Raw genomic sequence first — 20993 nt, 5'->3', positions numbered from 1 at the left:
ACTAACAGCCTCATACAATCACTGATTTTTATTGACTGCCTGTAGTGGTCACTGTGGTCCCCTCATGATACTGAGGGCAATGTATGTCCGTTTTATTGTGCGCATTACCTAGTCCAGACTAATAGTGAAGGTTTCTTAAACAATGGACAGTACAAACCCCTCAGGAAACTCCACTGGTGCAATTGTTTAGAAAATTACTTAACAATAATGACAATTAATACTTCTCTTTTTTCTTTTTTCCTTTTTTTTTTCTCTTTAAGGAAGTGTAGCTGTCTTTCACTCTTCAGTCACCTTGTCTTCTGCTTGATAGGCTACTTTATACTTCTAAAGCCCTAATCTCAAATTTCTCCAGAGGTTTTGCTTTTTATCCTTAAGTATTTAGTGTTAATTGCTATCTATTTTATATATTTGTTCAAGAGCACGCTCTTCTGATAAATCCACTTTCTACTTACTCCACTCCTACTATGAGAAGGTTTTTGATCCAATTTCCTGTGGAACAAAGTTTCCTATATTTATATTTTACTTTATCTTTTGTTATGGCTCCCTTTACTTCTCAACAGTGCTGCCCACCTACTAGTTCTCTAATAAACTTCCTGCACTTGCTAGACTTGTTTTCTTTATATTCATGTGTCTTTCATTTTCTGGTCTATCCATGTAACTCTTATTATTTTCACATGACGTGCCAGTTTTGTATCCCTGTGCATTGACCTCAGTTGTACTAGACCTCTTTTTTAAGATCTCCTTCATGACTTGACTACTTAAGTTTTCTACCCTTGCCACATTACCAAACACATCATTTTTTACCTGCATCGCCGTAGGCATACCTTCCAACTAATTATACTTGCTTATGTAGCCTGCACAATGGACCTAGGAATTTTAATTATGACCATAAGAAGAGCTATTTGGTTGTGTAGCCAGGCCCTCCTTTATCACACCACATACATTTAATGATCTTCATTTCAGAGGATTTTGGCTCCAGCCAAGCCTATGTGAAGGTACAGCAGTAGCCCTCATTGCATAGAGAGCTCATTCTGATTTCTAACCTGAACTTGTTCACAGCTATATTATATCCATTTTCCTTTGTGACAGTGATATAAATTTTCTTCAATAATTCTTTTCCCCTAATGTTAAGTCCTTCATTTCCTATTATATAAGCACAGAGAGAAACATATTCTCTTTTTGTTGCTTGTCTTTGGTTTGTTAAACTAAACCACTTATTTTCAGTCTTCACTTCAGCTCTGTCTATTTCAATCTAAGCCCACCTTTGTGGACTCAGAGTCATCAGAAATATCGAGGTTATTCTGCTTGAGTCACAGTAGAAGCAGGTCCAACACCATTAGTATTGTCCTATCACAATCCATAGCTCAGCGACAACCTGGATTCATTATCAAGTTGGTGATTCACATCTGTATTCACTTCTACAGATGTGTACCTTTTTTCTCCTTCTCATTCACAGCCTCATGTAGAAATCCTTATCATTGGTCCCTGAGTGAAACTTCCCTTTGTATTACTGTACTTCCTCCCTTCCCCTAGTCCTCAAGATTATATGGTTTTTCTAGTGCAATAGCCAGATCTACACGAATGCAGATAATGCCTGGGGAAATGTGCCATCAGAAACATTCAGTAGGATACCTCACCTCTTTGCACAGTGATGATTTAAAAAAAAAATCCATTTGTATTTAGAAGTGATACAATTCAATCTACCACAAAATACAAAGAGCTGCAAAAACGTATACCGTTCCAACAACAATGTATATAAGTTATTAAATAATGATTTGATTTAAAAGAATATAAATGAAGACTTTAAGTAGGTCTTTTCAACATGCATATTATTCCTCATTAAAGAAAAATATGTAAAAAGGCCATTGGTAATTGCTTTGTTAACCACTGTAGAAAATTCCAATTCTCTGGTCACAGACGCCACTAGTTTAGCACTGCATAAGACCCTGCATAAGACCAGTCCAAAAACTAAACTTTAAACTTTAGTGACTTCCACAAATAACCTTCTTATAGTTTCATACTTTATCTTGTCCTTTCCTTTCCCAGCCAGTAACTGTTCTACGCCATCTTATTAATAGATGAATTTAGGCCTAAATCAAGGAAAAAAAAAATCTTCCATTGTGTTCTAACAGTGGTTCAGTTGAAGCAAGGATTCAAAGCATTAGGGAACTGCTGTTCTAGTCCAGGAAGTGTTTGAGCAGACTCAACATGGCTGAAGCTCATCATTATTACTTGTATTTGCCTTTCTAATCTTTATCAACAAAGTGTGCTCGGGTTTTTTTTTTCCTGGTCAGGATACTGATAACATATTTTATAGTCCTTTAGATTCTGTTCTGTGGACCTTGCAACAATGACATTCTGCAAGTCTTAAGAATTGGTTTTGCTATTTTGAATTGTTTGTATACAAGTGGTACAAAACCCTTAAAGCTTTCACTAATTTCTTCTAAACAATATTACCTAGACAAATCTTAAATGATTTTATTAATCAGTACCTTATGTTTTTACTAAATCTAGCAAAAGTAGAAATATTTATTTAAAAAACCTCAGATATTTTATATCTGAAGAAACTCAGATATAATATACATGTATTGTGTAACAAGCAGTAAAAGCCTTTTTTGGTATAGGTCCTTGGGTACTGTCTTAAAATATACTACATGAATATGACTATTAATACTATTCATGCTTAATCTTGGACATATTTTTCCTAAACAAGGCATAAAGTCCTTCATATTTTACTTGTTTAGATGAACTGGTTTGAGTTTGGTTTTACCCAGCTCAAGAAAGCTTTCTTTATTTGTCACATATGTAATGATCACCATTTACAAAGTGTACAGCATTGTAATGAGCTCATTAAAGAGGAGATTTTAGGTTGCTGTTCTTTGTAGGTGAACAATTAACAAAATATGTTAGCAATTAAAAATGCAACCGACATACAGGTCAAGGGTCCAAGTTGATAGGTCATAACATAACAAGATAGCCCCAAGTCAAATTCCAAGAAGTGTGTGAGTAAGCAACTATTACCTCTATAAGTACTTAGAACATAATGAAGTTTAAACAGTCAGGTACAGTTTATCATAATTATGCCAAATAGTTCTTTTTTGAAGTAGCAGTCCCTCTGCAGTGCACGTATGGTAGCATTTGGCCCTTATGGAACTGAACGGCACTGAAAGAAAAATGGGAACAGTCAAAAATAATATTTCAAAATGAGAGCAAAGTGCAGATTAAAAACACCTTGAAGTATAGTAGAGGATATAAAACAGGACAGCAAAAGTATCATAAAACTGCTTCATTTCCTATGCAAAGGTATTAGAATTAAGTCTGAAAGACAGTCTCCTTGCTCAAGTTAGTATTCCTCACTGACTGAAGTCAGTTAAGGCTTACTATGAGTTTTCTGCTTTAGGATGCCATCAGTGCATAATATTCTGTACTGAATAAAAATATAAAGCAGCACAGTTGAAGGGTATTCCATACTAGAGCTACTTGTATACAAAAGAATAAAAATAGTATATTTTTTGTCATAACCTCTTCCAATTACATGCTAAAGCAATAACTCTAAGTAGAATTAGTGGCAATTTTCTGTTCAGTAAGGTAGTTTTAACTAAAATGACTGCCTGAGGTCTCAAACTCCAGCTGATTTTACAGTATAAATTAAAAAAGTATTCTGGGGAATGAAAACAAGGTAGAATTTACTTTCTATTAAGAGTATATATTGCAACTGCTCCAGCTTTAAAATTATTTTCAAAAATTCACTGAAATTTATTGACAGAAAATTAAAGCAATTTTTTTTTTAAATACCAAACTATTTTCCAGTAACATGGGGAGAACTGAGTTAAATAAAGAAATTCCAAGAAATGCTGAGTTAACTTATTTCACACTATGAATGTTAGATTTTTTTTTTTCATTTTGAGCTTCACTTTAATATGATAAATGAATTAAAACAAAGGTGTCCGTTTGGGAATGTTTTGGCTTTTGCTTATATAGATAAAGACCTGCAAAGAAATGGATTGCTAGTAATATATAGAAACAGTTATTCTGGTGTCATGATCAATTGCACAAAGAATTACCAAAGCCTGAACACAAAACAGAACCAGTTCTTCTCCTTGGTTCAGGTCCACAGTACAAAGAAGAAAAAGATGATGACAAAGAAATAATTTAATGAATCCCAATAGTAGGTTGAAACTCTGAAAATTTCCTTATGCTGTAGTGACTTCCTGTTCTTCCCCAGTACAGCTGCTTGCAGGACACAGTAAGGATTGCTGCCTGTTAGGAAGGGCATGAGGGACATAATTAAAGCCTAAGGGCTAGGGAGAATGGCTATGAAGGCTGCTCCAAGTCATGGGGTAGGAAAGCACTTTTTTTCAAGTCTTAGTATACTGCCTTGATTCCTGCCCCCTACGTTCCACCCTGGCAGGATTTTAATTAGTACAGCTGGGATAGCATGGGATTAAAGTGGAAGTGTTCCTGATTACAGCAGTAAATTAAAGAAGCATTAAGGTATTCAAATTTAGCAGTGATGCCCACAGACATATAAAAAAAAAATCACAGATGTCAAGTAGCTTGTGCTTAAAACTGAAAAATACCCTTAATTTGAGAGAAATTAAGAGAACATACCTGACTATTTTCCACTGAAAATGAACACTACTGTGCACCCTGAAAGGCTTCAAAAATTTGCCAGCCTTATGTTGGAGGAGAGGCTTCAGCAGCTTGATAAGAGAAGAGTTTCATGATGGATTACAACTCTTGTACATAATTTCAGAAACTCAAGTAAGTTGTTTACATGGGCTAGGAATTTGGTAATCTCAGATTTTTCTAGATGAGATTATTTTTAATTGACAAGTTAGAAACACCTTTAGGAGAAACACTCCTTATTGCCCTAAGGTGTCCAGAAAGACAACAGATAAAGGATAGTCTTTTCCTAAGATTTATACAAGGCTGTGGAAGCTCCTCAGTGAAGCATTTGGGATTCCAAAGCTTTGTCAGGAAATAGAGAAGCAAGTAGAAGCTTTTTTCTATAAGAATGCTGGTGATATCACTTGTCACTCACCTGTTTCTCCATATACAAATCATTTGAGGAGTTTTACTTAATGACAGAACAGCTCGTTTAACATCAGTAGTGCTAGTCAGAAAGAAGAAGATGGTAAGGAATTGAGTAAGGTGATATGTGGGAAAGAAATGGGCAAGGATACTCATGTTAAAATACTTGCACGCTAGTCTGTCTATTTGTTCCACAGAAGGTTACGAAAACACCATTTTCATCAAGCCTGAGATTTTATGGCTTAGGCAATAGGGGATAGAAAATGTAACATGCTTCCTTACTGAATGCACTCATTCCCGCCCATAAAGGAAGTAATTTTACTCAGAAATCCAGGTAGATGGTTTATTTTTCCACAGATTTAACTTCTTAAAAGTGAAGTGTATCTTAATTTACATCACTCTATCTTTTTCTTGCAAATGGCTCCAAGATACTGCCATCATTCAATGCGCTTTAACATGGCTTTTGATATTTTTTTACAAAATCTACAATTTCTGTTGCAAACAGCAACATTTTTACATGTTTCTTACAGCTTTTTTGATTAAATAATATGTTAATTCTCATACCTTCATTATCCCATTTGAGAGGTGAAGAACACGATCATAAGAGCAGGAGGACAGTAGTTTATGTAGTGTCCTTATACTGTAAAATGTAGTTCATGGAAAACAGGTTTGGTGTTTCAAAATGGGGTAGGAGGGTGATGACAATGAGACAGCTGGTTTTTTTAGTTATGCATTTGTGTTTTGTAGTGCATACACAGGGAAAATGAGACAGGTTAGCATGCAAGAGGAAGTTCACAAGGAGATTAGTTTAAACTGTTTTTCCACAGTGAAGAAAAAGGAGGGGAAAAAACCCAACTGACTAAAGCTGTATTTGAAGTAGCTCACAACTCAAACCTTTTAGCTACTGAAGATGATTGCTTATTTCAAGAAAGAAGGAGGGTAGAAACACCACACAAATCTCTTACTAAATAAAAAAACAACATCCCAGAATGTCACACACATAGACTAAGCATGATATACAGTACAAAGCCATATCAACTTAGGATTCTTTGCTTTATATAGGAAAATGTCCCTTATACAGTCAGATCACTTCTGACATGGGATAGAGTTTTTCCATATATTCCTAAAAACATCTTTGCAAAAATTCATTTTTGGGGAGAAGTAAGAATTCAGTATGAATCAAAAGTTACACCTAGTATATGCACTTTTTGTCTTCTATTACCACGTATATATGAACTAAACTTCAGCAGAATCATAGAATAGCTTGGGTTGGAAGGGACTTTAAAGATCATCTAGTCCAACCACCCACCAATAAGGAGGGACATCTTCAGCTAGATCGGGTTCCTCAGAGCCCCATCCAATCTGTCTTTGAATGTTTCCAGGGATGGGGCATCTACCGCCTCTCTGGTCAACCTGTTCTCGTGTTTCGCCACCCTCAGTGTAAAAAATGTCTTCCTTATATCTAGGCTAAATTGACCCTCTTTTAGTTTAAAACCATTACACCCTGTCCTGTTGTAACAGACCCTGCAAAAATTTGTCTCCGTCTTTCTTATTAGCCCCCTTCAAGTACTGAAAGGCTACAATAAGGTCTCCCTGCAGCCTTCTCTTCTCCAAGCTGAACAACCCCAACTCTTTCAGCCTGTCTTCATAGGAGAGGTGCTCCAGCCCTCAGATAACTTTTGTGGCCCTCCTCTGGACCCGCTCCAACAGGTCCATGTCCTTCCTGTGCTGAGGGCTCCAGAGCTGGACGCAGCACTCCAGGTGGGGTCTCACCAGAGCAGAGTAGAAGGACAAAATCACCTCCCTCAACATGCTGGCCACGCTTTTTCTGACGCAGCCCAAGAAACAGTTGGCTTTCAAGGCTGTGAAAGCACATTGTCAGCTCATGTCCAGTAAAGGGAATTAAATAATTTACACACAGATAAGTCATAAATGAGAGAAAACTTATAACTGAAAAAAAAAATTATGTATGTGGACCTAATTCTAAAAGGATTAGTGTAGCATCTTCATACACATATAAATGCCGCGATAGGTTCTGGAAAAAAAAATACTGGAGTGGAAAAGCATCAACCTGACAGAAAGACCTAGCTGAACTGACACTGCTTTATACCAACTATAAAATAAAAAATGCAGGTAGGTTAGTCCTGCTTTTCTTCTAAAACAGAAAGTGTTGTGAACAGCGAAACTTCATAATTTTCTGCTAATATTGTTTTTTCAGTTAATCTCTTGAAATCCTGTACCTGAATATACTGCTAGTCCTGATGAGGAGGAAAAAAAAATTAAAAAAAAAAAAGACAAATGCCAAGACAGAAGCCAAGTTTCAGCTGAATTTTCCTTAAATCTATGGTTTCTCCACTCTCTGCCATGTTCACTAGCATCTAAGTAATCATATGATATACAGGATACATGTTACTATTTTCATTTCAGTTATGAGTGCTTACTTTGTCAGCAACTGAATCTGCTTGATGATTTATCTGTACTTCTGTCATATTCTTAACTGATAAGCAGTTCCCAAAGTATGGGATCTTTATCAGCCTTCTTTCAACCCCAGGTACGGGTACTGTGTTTTAGGCACTGCAGCACGAACACTACAGGTGGCTGTAGTACTACCCCACTTGACTATAGTCATAAAACATTTATCAGATGAAGGTGTACAGACAAGAGTCTACTGCCTTTCAAAACAAGCTACACCAGGAAACAAGAGGAAAACGTAGCTATAGACCATTCATCCTTCTGAGTAGGTCTTTCCTGACATAGGAGCTTCAATGCCCGTACACAAGCTGAGTTTCCACCTACAGTGGCAGGTTTATCTTGGACTGGTTTTAATCTTTACTTCTAAATCACAATAAACAGAAGGAAACTTCATACTTCCTCCTGCTGTTTTCACATCCTCATACTTTCAAACACCAAAAAGCATCATTCAAGTCAACATTGAAAACTATGTTTTTAGTAAGGTCAGCTACATTGTATTCCTTAGGAAAGGCTGGAGAATTAAGACGCTTTACTGAGTGCTCAAAAAGAACAGTTTTGTCTAAGAGCAAAAAGCTTTAGCCTCTCACTTAATTACCATGTTCTTCAGTACAAGTGTTCAAAACATGAAAACAAGTTGTACTTTTGTTTACTGAAATGCTAGGGAACATAAGGATGCAAATCAGATTCATGTATTATGCACTAATGAATTGCTGTTCCCCTTAACGCCATGATAAATGTGACAGCCCTTTTTTTAGACACATGTGAGGTGGAATAGCCTCATCCTCAGATCAGAAAATGTCTGAAAATTGATCGAATTAACTTGAGGGGTAGGGAAAGTGAATTACAAAGCATTTATCTTTCACTGACTTCAATGCCATATCTATCAGACTGTGAAGAAAAATAAAAGTAGTTTCTGAACTTCCTATGTTCTTTATTTCTAATAAAAATTTTGGAAGAGTGCAGACCTTTTTTCTAAATATTATCAAGAAGAAAGTAATAAAACAAGCCTTCTCTTTCCAGACACTTTTTCTGCATAAGCAATGTAAGTTTTCACCACTACAGGATTCAAGTTTCAGGCTCTGTTATGGATGCTATATAACCACTTAGATAACTGGCCTGACTGAGCCTTCCTTGTTTTACAACCTATCTTTCATTGTCTTGAATAATAAGTCTGCTGCATGAGAGATTGTGGAACACAGAAGTAAAAAGAGGAAAAAAAAAGGTAAATACCAAAATAGAAAACCACTTCAAACTACAACTCTGGATAGCTGCACCATGCTGTTTTTTAAAAACCTGTTAGGTATAATCATGTACAGATCAGCAACAATGCAGCAACTGGCAGATATATAATCCACCTTTAAAAAGCCCAGATAAAATGAAAAGCTATAGGATTATTGGGAGCAGATAGAAAAGTGGCTCCCTGCTGTGAAGGAATACTTAGCATAACATTGAAGAGAAGAAGGCGATGCTGACTATTCATCCTGTCTAGGAAATGCCTTGTTAGTGGTGAAAAAAACTGAACCTTGCTATTCATGTTCTTTTTACACCTCTAAAAGGTAACATCCTCTAAAACACACTGTACTCCACAGCATAACACGTAGAGGCACTGGACGAGTCCCCCTGAGGACAAGTTGCCTAAGAGAAAAAGCTATCCTCTTGAAGCTTTATAGAGCAAAGTCTAAAAACTCTTATCTTGTTAATTCATGGTAAGAGATTATGACTAATGGACATATTGATAGAATCTGTCAGGCAGTAGTTTATGACAAAATCCTCCTAATGGATTTCAACAGAAAACATCTGAAAATAGTAAAATATCTTATTTTCATGATAACAAAACAACAGAAATTAACAAAATAAGAAATTGATACATTTATTTCTTAGACACTGAATGTATGTACACACTTTCTGCTCTTTTTCTTTTTCCCTCAAAATCTAATTACATCATTTTTATGCAACATACATAATAGCGCTCTTATCTATAGATTCTTTCCTGCTCTTTCTCTCTCAGTACTTTCTATCCTACTTTTTTTCATTATTGATCAGTGCACTGATCAACACAAAGCTATTCTCTTTATTTAAAATTTCGCTCAGTTTGTTAATCTAGAAATATTGTACATGCAAATTCAGTTAGTTTTTTGCCTATAAAAAGATCTGCGATTGCTTTTCTACATGGCATCTATGGTAGCAAGTATTAAAGAACATGAGAATAAAGACAGTATTTACACAATATTTCTACTTAGAAAAAGAAATGCACTATCCTCCACTAATGACCATCCATGGTAACTAATCTAAACATATAAATGAGTACAATATATCTTCATCTACACTCCGATAAGGTACCTTGACAAAATACCAGTTCAATAGTTGAAATGCCATCCTATCAAGAGTCAGAGCTTGCAACAGTCTTTTGTGAAGTGGAATGAAGATAGAAGGAAAATAAGTGTCATATAAATAAACGATAGGAGCCCACCATGGCTGTAACTATCATGGACTCAGAAATTTCCTGGTGCTTCCTGTAGGAGAGGAAAGAACTGCAAAGATGGAATATCCTCACACACAGTTTTGCCTGAGGGTTTTTCTTTTTGTTGGTTGGTTGGGTTTTTTACTCTTTTGTTTTGTTTTGAGGTTCTTTTTTTAGACGAACAAAGGAGATCTTATTGAGAAAATCCTATTAGAAATTGGGAAACTGAGATAGGATTCCAAAGTACTTCCAAAATACTTCCACTTACCTGCAACTCAGGTCAGTGGAAGACCTAGAAGTAATATTCACCTAATACAGAGGAGGACTACAGAAGTGTGCTTTCTGGCATAGAGTTGTGGGCAGAAAAGACATTTGTAGGAAGCAGATCTATCACCCTGTTCTGCAGGAAGCAGGGAACACTAGAACCACCACCTCCAGGTTTACAGGTGTTCCTGCTGTATCAGCTAGCTACTGCTTGAGCTTGGTACTAACAGTTTCAAAATATCACTGCACTTTCCTGTCAAGTAATACTATTCATTAGAATATCAGTTCATCCTGGAGAATTAGAATATCAGTTCATCCTGGAGAATGGTTTGTCTAAAATAAGAGAAGGAACTTACACTCTACCAGCTAAAAGAAGGCAGTAGAGTGGGTAACATACAAGTGAAAGCCAATTTGATCAGAAAGCATCTGGGTTAGAGGAGAGCTGAACTTTGTGCTGATACCTTGTCATTCCTTTCTTTAATTCATGGTGGTGTGACCATAGTGACGAACATATGGCCACAATTTATTCTCCTCTCCTCTGTATAATAGCATGCGATTTTGCCCCAGTTAATTAAAGTATACTGATTCCATCAAAACAGCATGCAGAAGTGTAGCTTTCTTTGACAGGTAGGATGTGGATAAAGTTCCATCCACGTATGAACACTGCTAAACCAAAGACCAGGATCTGCAGGTCTAACTGATAGAACAACTACTTCTGGAAACCATTTCCAGGTTCATGAAAGATAAGAAATTTCTCAGGAGGAATCATCATGGCTTCACGAAAAGAAGTAATGGTAAATTTGTATGATTTAATGACAGGCCTGGTAGATGAGAGGAGAGCAGTGCTAGTGTCTGCTGGGCCTTCAGTAAGGCCTTTGACACTGTCTTTCATAAGAGCCTCATAGTCCCTCAAGCTGTTGCTGTGGGGGCTGGATGAGCAGTGAGGTGGATTGAAAACTGGCTGAATAACCAGGCCCTGAGGGTGGTGATCAGTGGTGCAAAGTCTAATTGGAGGCTCGTAACTAGTAGTGTACCCCAGAGGTCAGTACCGGGTCCAGTTCTGTTCACATCTTCATTAATGATCTGCATGATGGGGCAGAGTGTACCCTCAGCAAGTTTTCCAACGACACAAAGTTGGGAGGAGTGGCTGATAGGCCAGAACATTGTGCTGCCATCCAGAGGAACCTCAACAGGCTGGAGAAATGGGCTGACTGGAGCCTCAAGAAGGTCAGCAAGAAGTGCAAAGTCCTGCACCTGGTGAAGATCGTCTCCATGCAGCTGTATATGCTGGGGGCCACCCAGATGGAAAGCAGCTTAGCAGAAAAGGACCTAGGGGTCCTGGTGGACACTAAGGTGAACACAAGCCAGCAATGAGCCCTTGGGGCAAAGAAATCTAATGGTTTCCTGGGTTGCATTAGGAGTGTGGCCAGCAGGCTGAGGGAGGTGCTTTTTCCCCTCTACTCAGCACTGGTGAGGCCACCCCTGGAGTACCATGTCCAGTTCTGAGCTCCTCCATACCAGAGAGACATGGACATACTGGACAGTGTACAGCAAAGGGCCAGGAAGATGATGAAGGGACTAGAGCAACTTGCATATGAGGAAAGGCTGAGAGAGCAGAGACTTTTTAGCCTCGAGAAGAGAAGGCTCAAGGGGAATCTCATCCATGTATATAAATATCTGAAGGGAGGCCACAAAAAAGACAGAGCCAGGCTGTTTTCAGTGGTGCCCAGTGAGAGGACAAGATGCAGTGGGCACAAACTGAAACACGGGAGGTTTGCTCTGAACATGAGGAAACACTTTTTCACTGTGAGGGTGACCAAGCACTGTCACAGTTTGCCTAAGGTGGTTGTGGAGTCTCCATCCCTGGATATATTCAAAAGCCACTGCCCTGGGCAACTGGCTGTAGGTGGCCCTGGTTGAGCAGGAAGTTGGACAAGATGAGCTCCAGAGGTCCCTTCCAACCTCAACTATTCTGTGATTTCTGTGATTCTATGATTTTGTGAACTCTATCAGAGACTGAGTGTCCAGCAAAATACCAAACTTATACCTGAGTTACAGGACACCATGCATCTACACCTGTGTTCTTTCTCCCTAGCCGTCAGCTTCAAAGACAGTTACATCACAGGAGCAGTGTGACTTAAGCCTTAAACAGTGTGACTTAAGTCTTAAACATAGTCATTTATCACTGACTGACCCAATTTGAAAGATTACTTTTCCCCAGTTCACAACTGTCCCAAAGTCATCACCCAGAACTAAGTAGGATGGAATAGCTGAGGACCAGAGCTATTTCAGTGGAAAATCTGGCAGCTTAATTCAAAGCAAGTCCTACAGAAGTTTAAACTCTAGACTATGCATCAGAACAGAAGAGCAAGCATTCAAACACTGTTTCTATTAACTGTGGCACTAGTATTGTAACCTCTTAAACTACTAAATAGCATTTATTAAATGATTTTGTTAAGCATATGTCTAAGCTGTTAAGGCCTGTAAATCTACATCCAGATATTCATCAGTCCAGCTATTCCACAGAAGTAAGGGGATTGTAATAACTCCATACTACAACTACATTTAGTTTTATGCATGGTCACATACAACTATACTGCCAGTTCAACTGTTAGTACCAATGTTCTTATATTAATGTAAAGCCATCTTATATCCACCTATGTCATCTAGTCCCTGGAACAGTATTATAGCACCAAACCAGTGTTGCAATATTGATTTTAATAAAAGAGTTAGAATGTTTTAACTATGACAAAATAGTTAAGATAATATCAGCTTTGTGCTTAGACAAGTCCCTCCATCAGTGTACAATCTGTTTGCACCTGGGAGATTTTCATTATGAAATCTTACTCAATCAAGACCTTTACAGGTTTCTGAGTAGTTAATATTTTCCTCAAAGCCCAGATTTTGGAAATGAAAGAATCCATAAAGCTTCCAATTTCCACTTTTTTCCCACTTCTAAAAAACTGTAACTGAAGCAGAGAAAATCATAACGAAATGTTATGATTTCCAATGTCTACTTGGAAATTTTTTTCCTTGGTGTCTGACTACTGCTATTTTAACATTTAGGGTTGACAAAAGGTCAAGGCATTTTTTTCTTTCAATAGATAAAAGCAGAAAAACTAACCTAGGCACATATTAGTGAATCTGGAATGGCTTTTTCTACTTTCAGTTGTTGGAAGGAGAAAACTCTCCAGATCCTTCTACTTAAAAACCCTGCTTATGCATAGGCTTTTCAGAATATTTTCCAAATTTTTTCTTCCATGAATAAACATTAAATATTCGGGCCTTAATTAAAAATGTTTCCACTTGAGGTCTTGCATTCCATCTTGGTCAGCTCTTCCTTGTCAGCCTGTAGTTTCAGTATTTATGACATTACAGTGCTTTACATAGCAGCCGATTGGGTATCAAGTCACTCCTTTCATCAGGTGAATTCTCTAAGCTGTTTTACAAAAGGAATCAAAATATTACAGCGCAGCCAACAAGCCATGCTCTGCAGTTTACCGAGGCTGTTTTAATGGTCCGTAATTTTAAATGGGTGCCACTTGTTAGTAAATTGAAGAATAATTAGAGCCCCTAGTTCCTTGGGACATTAGTTTAACTGCACTCCTGCAGAGAGATGAGAAAAATCAAAGACAATTTCCTGAAAAAGCAAAAAGAATATTCAAGTAAGAAATACTCTTCTACAACTTTGGACTCAACACTTCATCTTGGAACAGAACAAGCCGTACAGAAGGTACAGAAGAACTCAGTAATCCTTTATCCCATTACTTCAGAGTGATTAAAACATAGTAAATAGTGTGTAAAGGAGTTTTGTATTTTAATTCAAAACTTTTCTTTAAGCAAACTGGTAGTGAAACTCACTGACTTTTGATAGACTTCTGGTGGTATGAGTCAAAAACAACTGGAAAAGCAATACCAGATTCCCTGTTAAGCTTCTCTAACACATAAAGCTCCACAGAAACAAAGGGGACAACACAAAGCCTTTCACTTGAAGAACCTGTGTGCACCTGAAAGGGTTTGCTGCTTGCACTTATTACTTGGAGACCTGTGGTCTGCTGCATTACCGTATGAGAGATTTACAGTCACTTCGGGGGGTTGTAGATCACTCTTAGTAGTAAGTGGCTTTAGCTCTGAAGACAGTAAATCAATGGTTTCTACAATCCTAAGACTACAGTATTAAAAGGATTCCATTGTTCTGCAGAGAACGCTGAGCACTTTGCACACAGGTGCCTGAAAGTAATTGATGGCAGAGATCCTTTCTTAGGTATGCATGCCTGAACTGTATTCAATTCAGGGCCATTCTCAAAATGCCATTGTTTTCTTATGTAATTCACACAAATTGTCATTGTACATTTGCTATTCGTCAGGGGATGTAATCTGAATCTTGTCGAATTATACTGTCCTGATATCTTCTTCCCTACTCTAAATAATTAAGACTTGAGACTTGGAGGGGGAGGGGGGAGATGTGTGGTTCAGGGAGGCAGGAAGTACAAGAAAAGGATAAGTAAGGTGCAAGAGTAAAATGGAAATAAAATGTGGAAATAGGCATCTTTTTACAGATCATAAATTTAATAAAGACGTGGCTTACACAGTTGTTCCTAGGACTGGAAATGCTAAGCTACTGATGTTGGAAATGTTCTTTTCGGCTGCCTAAAATGTTGCATACAAAAAGTAATTCCTTAGAAGGCAGGGATTTTGCAGTACTTAACAATCCTAGCTCACAGATACTCTAAACAGCACTTCGTAAGAAGAAATACAGCATCTTGCTAAAATGAAGACACTCCAGCTATATAACATAGTTGCCAGCACAAATTTATAGCTTTTCTATGTAATTGTTTTTAAGATAGATAATAACAGGCTATATCCAGGAAGGAAATTCATATGCCTTCCTTATAAGTATGCCAACATGTTCCAGGTTCTACTGAGTTCACAATAAAAGTAGAAGATATATTTTTTTCCTTATTATCTTGTTCAGGATATAGGGGAAGGTAGCCACCTCCAGACTTACTAGTCACAATGCAAAGTCCTTTTTCATATTATCACTTGCTAATGAAAGCAGCTTTCATGACAAAGCTGGCAGTTTAAAGTTTGCAGGATTTAGTATCCTCACCATTTGAGTCTCTGACTCCATTTTCAGTTAAATACTTCCAATAAAGTTCTGCTAAGCATCCTTCAACACTTCTTCCTAAATATGTTATTTACTGAAGAATTGCCAACAAAAGAGCTATTCTTACATTTTTTGCTTTTTATTAAAACAATACCCTAAATCACTTTCTCTAAGTAATTGACCCTTTTCACTAGTGCTAAAATGCCAGGAGGAGAAACTTGGGAGTCAAATGGGCTTTTGTTTTGACAGTTTGTTTTGGAGGGAGGGGTATTGATTTCTTCAAAGAAAATATTGCCCCAGGAGTCTAAATTGGATGGGTTGTTAGACCTGCATTTCACAGATCCTTCCCTAGCCCATCCCTAACATGCTTAAAATTCTCCACAGCAATTGTTCGTGTTAACAAAATGTTCTGAAGAGCTTCTTTCTCAGAGCAGTTTGAGACAATACGAAGGGCATGCAGAAACTAGAGCATTTGTAGGAAACCATATCTCTGTAAGCTTAGAGATATGCTTTACTGTGTGCTTTACAGCTCATGTCCTCCTGGGGTCTCAGGAGCTGATGGACGCAACAAGTCCATCTGACACAATATCTTTTTGAGATATCACTAGGCCAGCCTCCTACCAAGTGTTTGTTTGTTCTTATTGAGGCACTTCTTCCCCCTCCTCCAAAGCATGAAGAAGGATTTACCAGCTGCCCTGGATTAAAATTTCACTCCCACTTTTATATTTCTAATATAAAAGCCTTTAGAATTTGTGTGCAACTACACAGACATTAAAAAAAAAAAAAAGCTTTTGTGACATTCTTAGACTCAGCATAAACTATACCAACAAAAACAGTTGGCAAGAGGTTTGAGTCACAGATAATGAAAGGGCTAGGTACCCTTCCTCATTCCTGTTCATAGTCACTCACTCTCTCACCATTTCTTACAGTTGCTTATCTGCTCTACGTTGAGCAAGTTCAGGAGGCTAAACAGGCAGAAAGAGTGCTTTGTAGGGTTTTTTAATTTTATTCTGGGACAAGCAATTAACTATCCTCTGAAAAAATGTTATAGTACGCAAAGGATTTAAACAAGTAGGAATTTTACAAGTTCCTCAACATGACCTCCAATGAAAATATAGATAAAATCTCTCTCCTCTCTTTCCCCTAGGATTTTGAACAGGTGTGGAAGTATGCAGTGGTTATCCCCCAAGTAAAAAGCATACCCTTTTTTGTTTGTTTGTTTGTTTTGCAATAGACATGGCCTCAGAAACCTCCTCAGGAAAAGTTTTATACAATATTCAGAGTTTAACCTATTTCTTCTCTTGCCTGTTTTTAGCTCCTGAGCTGATCATTTCTTTCCTTCTACTTGTTTCCAGAGTTGTTTTCTGATCTCTCTCCTACATCTGGCTTTTTCTGTAGCAGACTTCCCTGCCACTGTTTGTATCTTCTATACATCTGTTTATTAAAAGGTTATTTTCAAGATGTGATCTATTAAAGACATATGAAGAAGGAGAGACTATGACAAAGTGAACTTAGAAAGCGTGTGCAAGGCTGGTCAGTGTACATGCGTCTTTAATCTTAAATCAGAACTATACCGTGCAAGTATGTTGATTAAAAGTGTTACATCCTTTAGCAAAATAGTTACAGTAGGAAATGTCCTAGTCTATAACTATATATACATCCATGTATGTATTTGTATGGGTTTTTTTTTTTCATTGGTATTGCTTCTTTCATCTGGAGAACTGAAGTACCAGGAAGTGGACACCTGAAGGAGGGTTCTCAGCTGTACCTCATGTACCTTCTTCATGTAGATAAGATGTTTTTCTAGCTTAGCTTTACACATGTAAGTAGTTTATTGGCCTTATCCTGTAAGGATACTCATTTCTAGTGATAAGAGACCCTATCAAAAGATGAAATAAAGATCATTAGCCAAAGTGGAACACTGTGTACCTTAGAATGGAGAGGTGGAACGCTTCAAATGAAGAGGGTCAAACCAAATCAATTCTAGTATGTAAAACAGTACACTGAGATTCATCAGAAGTTTCATAGTAGACACAGACTAATTTATTTCCTATGGCACAAGAGAGCCAAATGTATGAAGACATCTTCCACAGTTTCATCTGTGCAATACTTAGACTTGACCGAGAGATATAAGTATTCTTCACATGAAAAAAATAAAATCAAATAGCAGCTTCCTTCCCACCAAGCCCAAAACACTAGGCACTTCCTCATGTATTTGGGATGCTTATGAGATTTCACATACAATAGTTGATGTTGCAGAATACCTTGTCAGCACCAATTTACATTCTGAATGGGCACAACATGAACATCAATTCCCAGAAAATCCACAAGAATGTCCTATTAAGTATATGTTTCCCCAAGCCATATAGACAAACAAAACCTCCACAAAACCTTAAGGTTATTCTAATGCAAGAGAAGGCAAAGTATTCTCATATATTTTTCATCCCCAGCTACCAATTGCAATTCCCAGAACACCCTTTACTGACCCAATTGCTTATGATCCACCAGTAAAATAGCGCTCTCAACCTCTGTAGCCATGGAGGTATGACTTGTGTGTGTAAGAACGGCTCCTCCCCTGCTGAAAAACCCACAGCAAAACCAGCATTTTGACTCCACTACCTTTGCCCTCCTTCGGGTAGTAAACCAAGAGACACAAGGGCAGATGTTCCACATTTTCTTCCCTGCTTCTTTTCTCTCTGCTTTTTGAATGTATAAAAGTTCTTTGATCCAGCATAGCATTTTTGCCATTCAAAATCTTCTGACAGATTTCTGGTCTACTTTCCAGAACCCTTGACACATCAAAGCAGATAGAAGGCTGACAATCTGTTTTCTTCAGTTCTCTTTCTCATTGATTAATAAGAATATGTTCATGCTTTCTTCATTAATAAGCTGTTGAACAGTGAGTGTACATTTCTGCTTTTCTGTATTTTATTTGTCACTGGTGAGGAAAACAAGGAGCATTCATAGGATCTCAGAGGAATATAGCAGTTGTCCGTTGCTTCTTCAGAGACAAAGTCCAGAGTAGTATAGGATTGCAATTAAAAATGTGAAAAGGGAAAAGAATGAAGCTTGAGAGCTTTGGGGAAGAAAAATGAGGGAGTTGATAGATGCTATCTACTAGTAAGTGGCATGCTCTGTGCAGCTGTGAAAGAAGTGCAAAGAATTTAAAAACAGGACCAGCAACAGTCAGCTCCTGAACTCCAAGGAGAGTTAGTGCTTTATCAAGAGTTTATACTGAGGATTTAATGGTAAAATGGCTCATCTTAATCCAAGGTAATCTTAATCCAGGCCACTGTAATTTAAATATAGGACAATCTAACCATCCTGTTACCTTCATTGGGCTTCTGACACAGCACTGATATGGTTGTGCAGCACTAATATTACTCTGTACAACAGTGGCACATGTATAAAGGAGCAAAGACTTCATAACACAGAGGGCAAATACTTACTTAGAAGAGTGTCCCAAAAAGAAAGTTCAAATAAGCAACTTGTGTATTCGTTTAGTTAGCACAGTTTTATAGGGACGCAACCTTGTCACTGTTTTTTCCTGTGTCTGGTTTCCCAGCTTTCTACTTGATGCAACCCACCAATAAAAGTCAATTAAAATGAAACCATATTTTTATGTAGTCTCAGTAATGCAGCAACCATCTGAATAGAAATTATTTGCAAGGTGTAGGCCATCAGCGAGTCAGATGATATTTAGTTATGTATCTATGATTAAGCAAGTGAAATCCAAGATGCAGGTATCACTGAAAAATGCTTTACGATATCACCTGTGCATAACTTAGTTCTCACTTTTAATATATTTTATCTGGATTTGGAGAAGGTATTTTCCACCTGAGTCTTACTATGTTCAGCTTATGTGCTAGACAGAATATACCTAATGCACCTTTTGTACATCTTCCATTCTCTGTGACATGCAAAATCATGGAATGTGATTCTGGTGTCCTAAATTAGTATTAGCAGTACAAGTACTGAAAAGTATTAGTAGGATTTTCAGCTGATCATACCTTCTCAGCTGAGACTGATCTTAGAGATGATTTATTGAAAATTACATTTTTCAATGTCAGCCAAACTGGAGGTCTGGTTTTAGATCCAAAGGTAAAAGGACGAAAATAATAGCATCAAGCAAATCATATACTTTCCAGTTAAACAGAGAGTCTTCTAGTTCAGCAAACATTGTTATTAACATAATTGCTTTTAGAAAAGTCACAAAGTTGAGGACACAAGAGTTAGAGCAGTCACATAAATTCACTTAAACTACACCGAAGTTAGACTAAGTCGTTGCTTTTCACTGATTCCAACTTCTTGAAGAAAATTCTGTGTTCTCTAAAACTTCTATTTTTCAGCTGCATCAGATGGTCTGATAATACATATTACCTTTCCCTATGAACTCCGCTCTTTCACTAATTCAGCAATGCACTGTAAAGCAGGGAATGCTAAGTTCATGTGTGTAGTTTACAGTGTTCATTTTTGATGGTGCTACCTAATATAGCTACCAATCGTCATCAGTAGAATAACATACCATAAGCTGGAATAGGTATTGTATAAGCAATAAGGTGCGATTTGTTTCACTTCCGTAAAAAGTTTTTCCTGGCAGCAACAGTAATGCAAGGTTTCAAGGAATTGCAAGGGTTTGCAAGAAGTTAGATGCAGAAGCCACAGTCCTAGGCTCTGAAAATGAAGTAGGCAACCCTCTGGAGCAGGTGAAAATCACACTGCTAAGCACCGTGTGGGGCGGTATTATGAAACCAGGACAGAGTACAGTAAACCCCCTGAAAACGGGTCAGCGGACTTGTGATAAGCTTTCTTCATTTACGTTGGATGAGAGAAGGGGAAGGGGGAAGGGAAAGGGAGAGGACATGTATTAATATATAGCTCTGGACTCACCGATTTTGGCCAAGCTGGCCACAAGTATCCAGAGTGTAATGATATAAGGTTCCTTGACGTGGTTCCATTGGAAAGAGACGATGGCAAAGCTTTGAGGCTGGCTGCTATTTTTGGAGCTTCCCGAGCTTCTCTGTCCCAGCGCCGCTGGGAGAGCCATCAGCCCCAGGAGGAACCCCACTCCAGATACCTGCCCCATCTCCAAGCCACACAAGAAAAATCCTGCTTCCCCTTCCCGGAGAAATCCCGCCTCTTCGGAGGTCCTCGGGGGGCGAGGTCCTTGTCCCTTCGCAGAGGCGCGACCGCGGGCTGCGGCCGGCGGGACGCGGACACGGGTGCGCTCCGCGGGCGGCGGAGGCTCCGCGCCTTCCCCGCCACGGCCGGCCGGGCTGCGCCGCCCGCCTCGGGTGCCGCTTTGCACGGGGTGGCCGGGGAGGGGTCAGGGGCTCCGTGCCTGGGCAGATGCTTCGAGCTGGGGTCCTGCCGCTTGCCCGCACCTGCCTTTATCAGGGTGTTCCCGAACGGGCGGAGGCGGAGCTTTCATGCCGCTCCCGCGGAGGCTGCAGTGCGGAGGCAGCGATGTCCCGACTGAGCACCTTTCGGGATGGGCAGGGAGCTCCGTCCCGCCGAAGGGATGACGGCAGGCTGGGGTCCGTGTCCGCCGGCTCGGCCCCGCTCTGGGCAGACGGGGCTTGCAAAGAAGCGGCCCTGCGCTTCTGGCGCCAGGGGCCGAGGCTGGGGCGCTCCCGCGGGCATGTCCAAGGTGGA

The 20993-nt window shown here is 38.7% G+C and overlaps 1 protein-coding gene across 2 annotated transcripts in view; it reads right to left on the bottom strand.

The window, feature by feature from the left end:
* The window catches only part of SLC9A3 (solute carrier family 9 member A3), a 55584-nt gene extending 34820 nt beyond the window's left edge, over window positions 1–20764 (bottom strand). For both annotated transcript variants that reach the window (XM_064443782.1, XM_009511096.2), the window contains exon 1: window positions 20229–20764. In XM_064443782.1, coding sequence (XP_064299852.1) covers window positions 20229–20424 — 196 coding nt within the window. In that variant the 5' untranslated portion in view covers window positions 20425–20764. The remainder of the gene's footprint in view (window positions 1–20228) is intronic.
* Window positions 20765–20993: the final 229 nt, after the last annotated feature.

This window comes from Phalacrocorax carbo, chromosome 2, assembly GCF_963921805.1.
Source record: "Phalacrocorax carbo chromosome 2, bPhaCar2.1, whole genome shotgun sequence".
Taxonomy (NCBI): Eukaryota; Metazoa; Chordata; class Aves; order Suliformes; family Phalacrocoracidae; genus Phalacrocorax; species Phalacrocorax carbo.
Note: the sequence above shows the minus strand (reverse complement) of the source record. Positions and strands in the feature narration are given on the sequence as shown.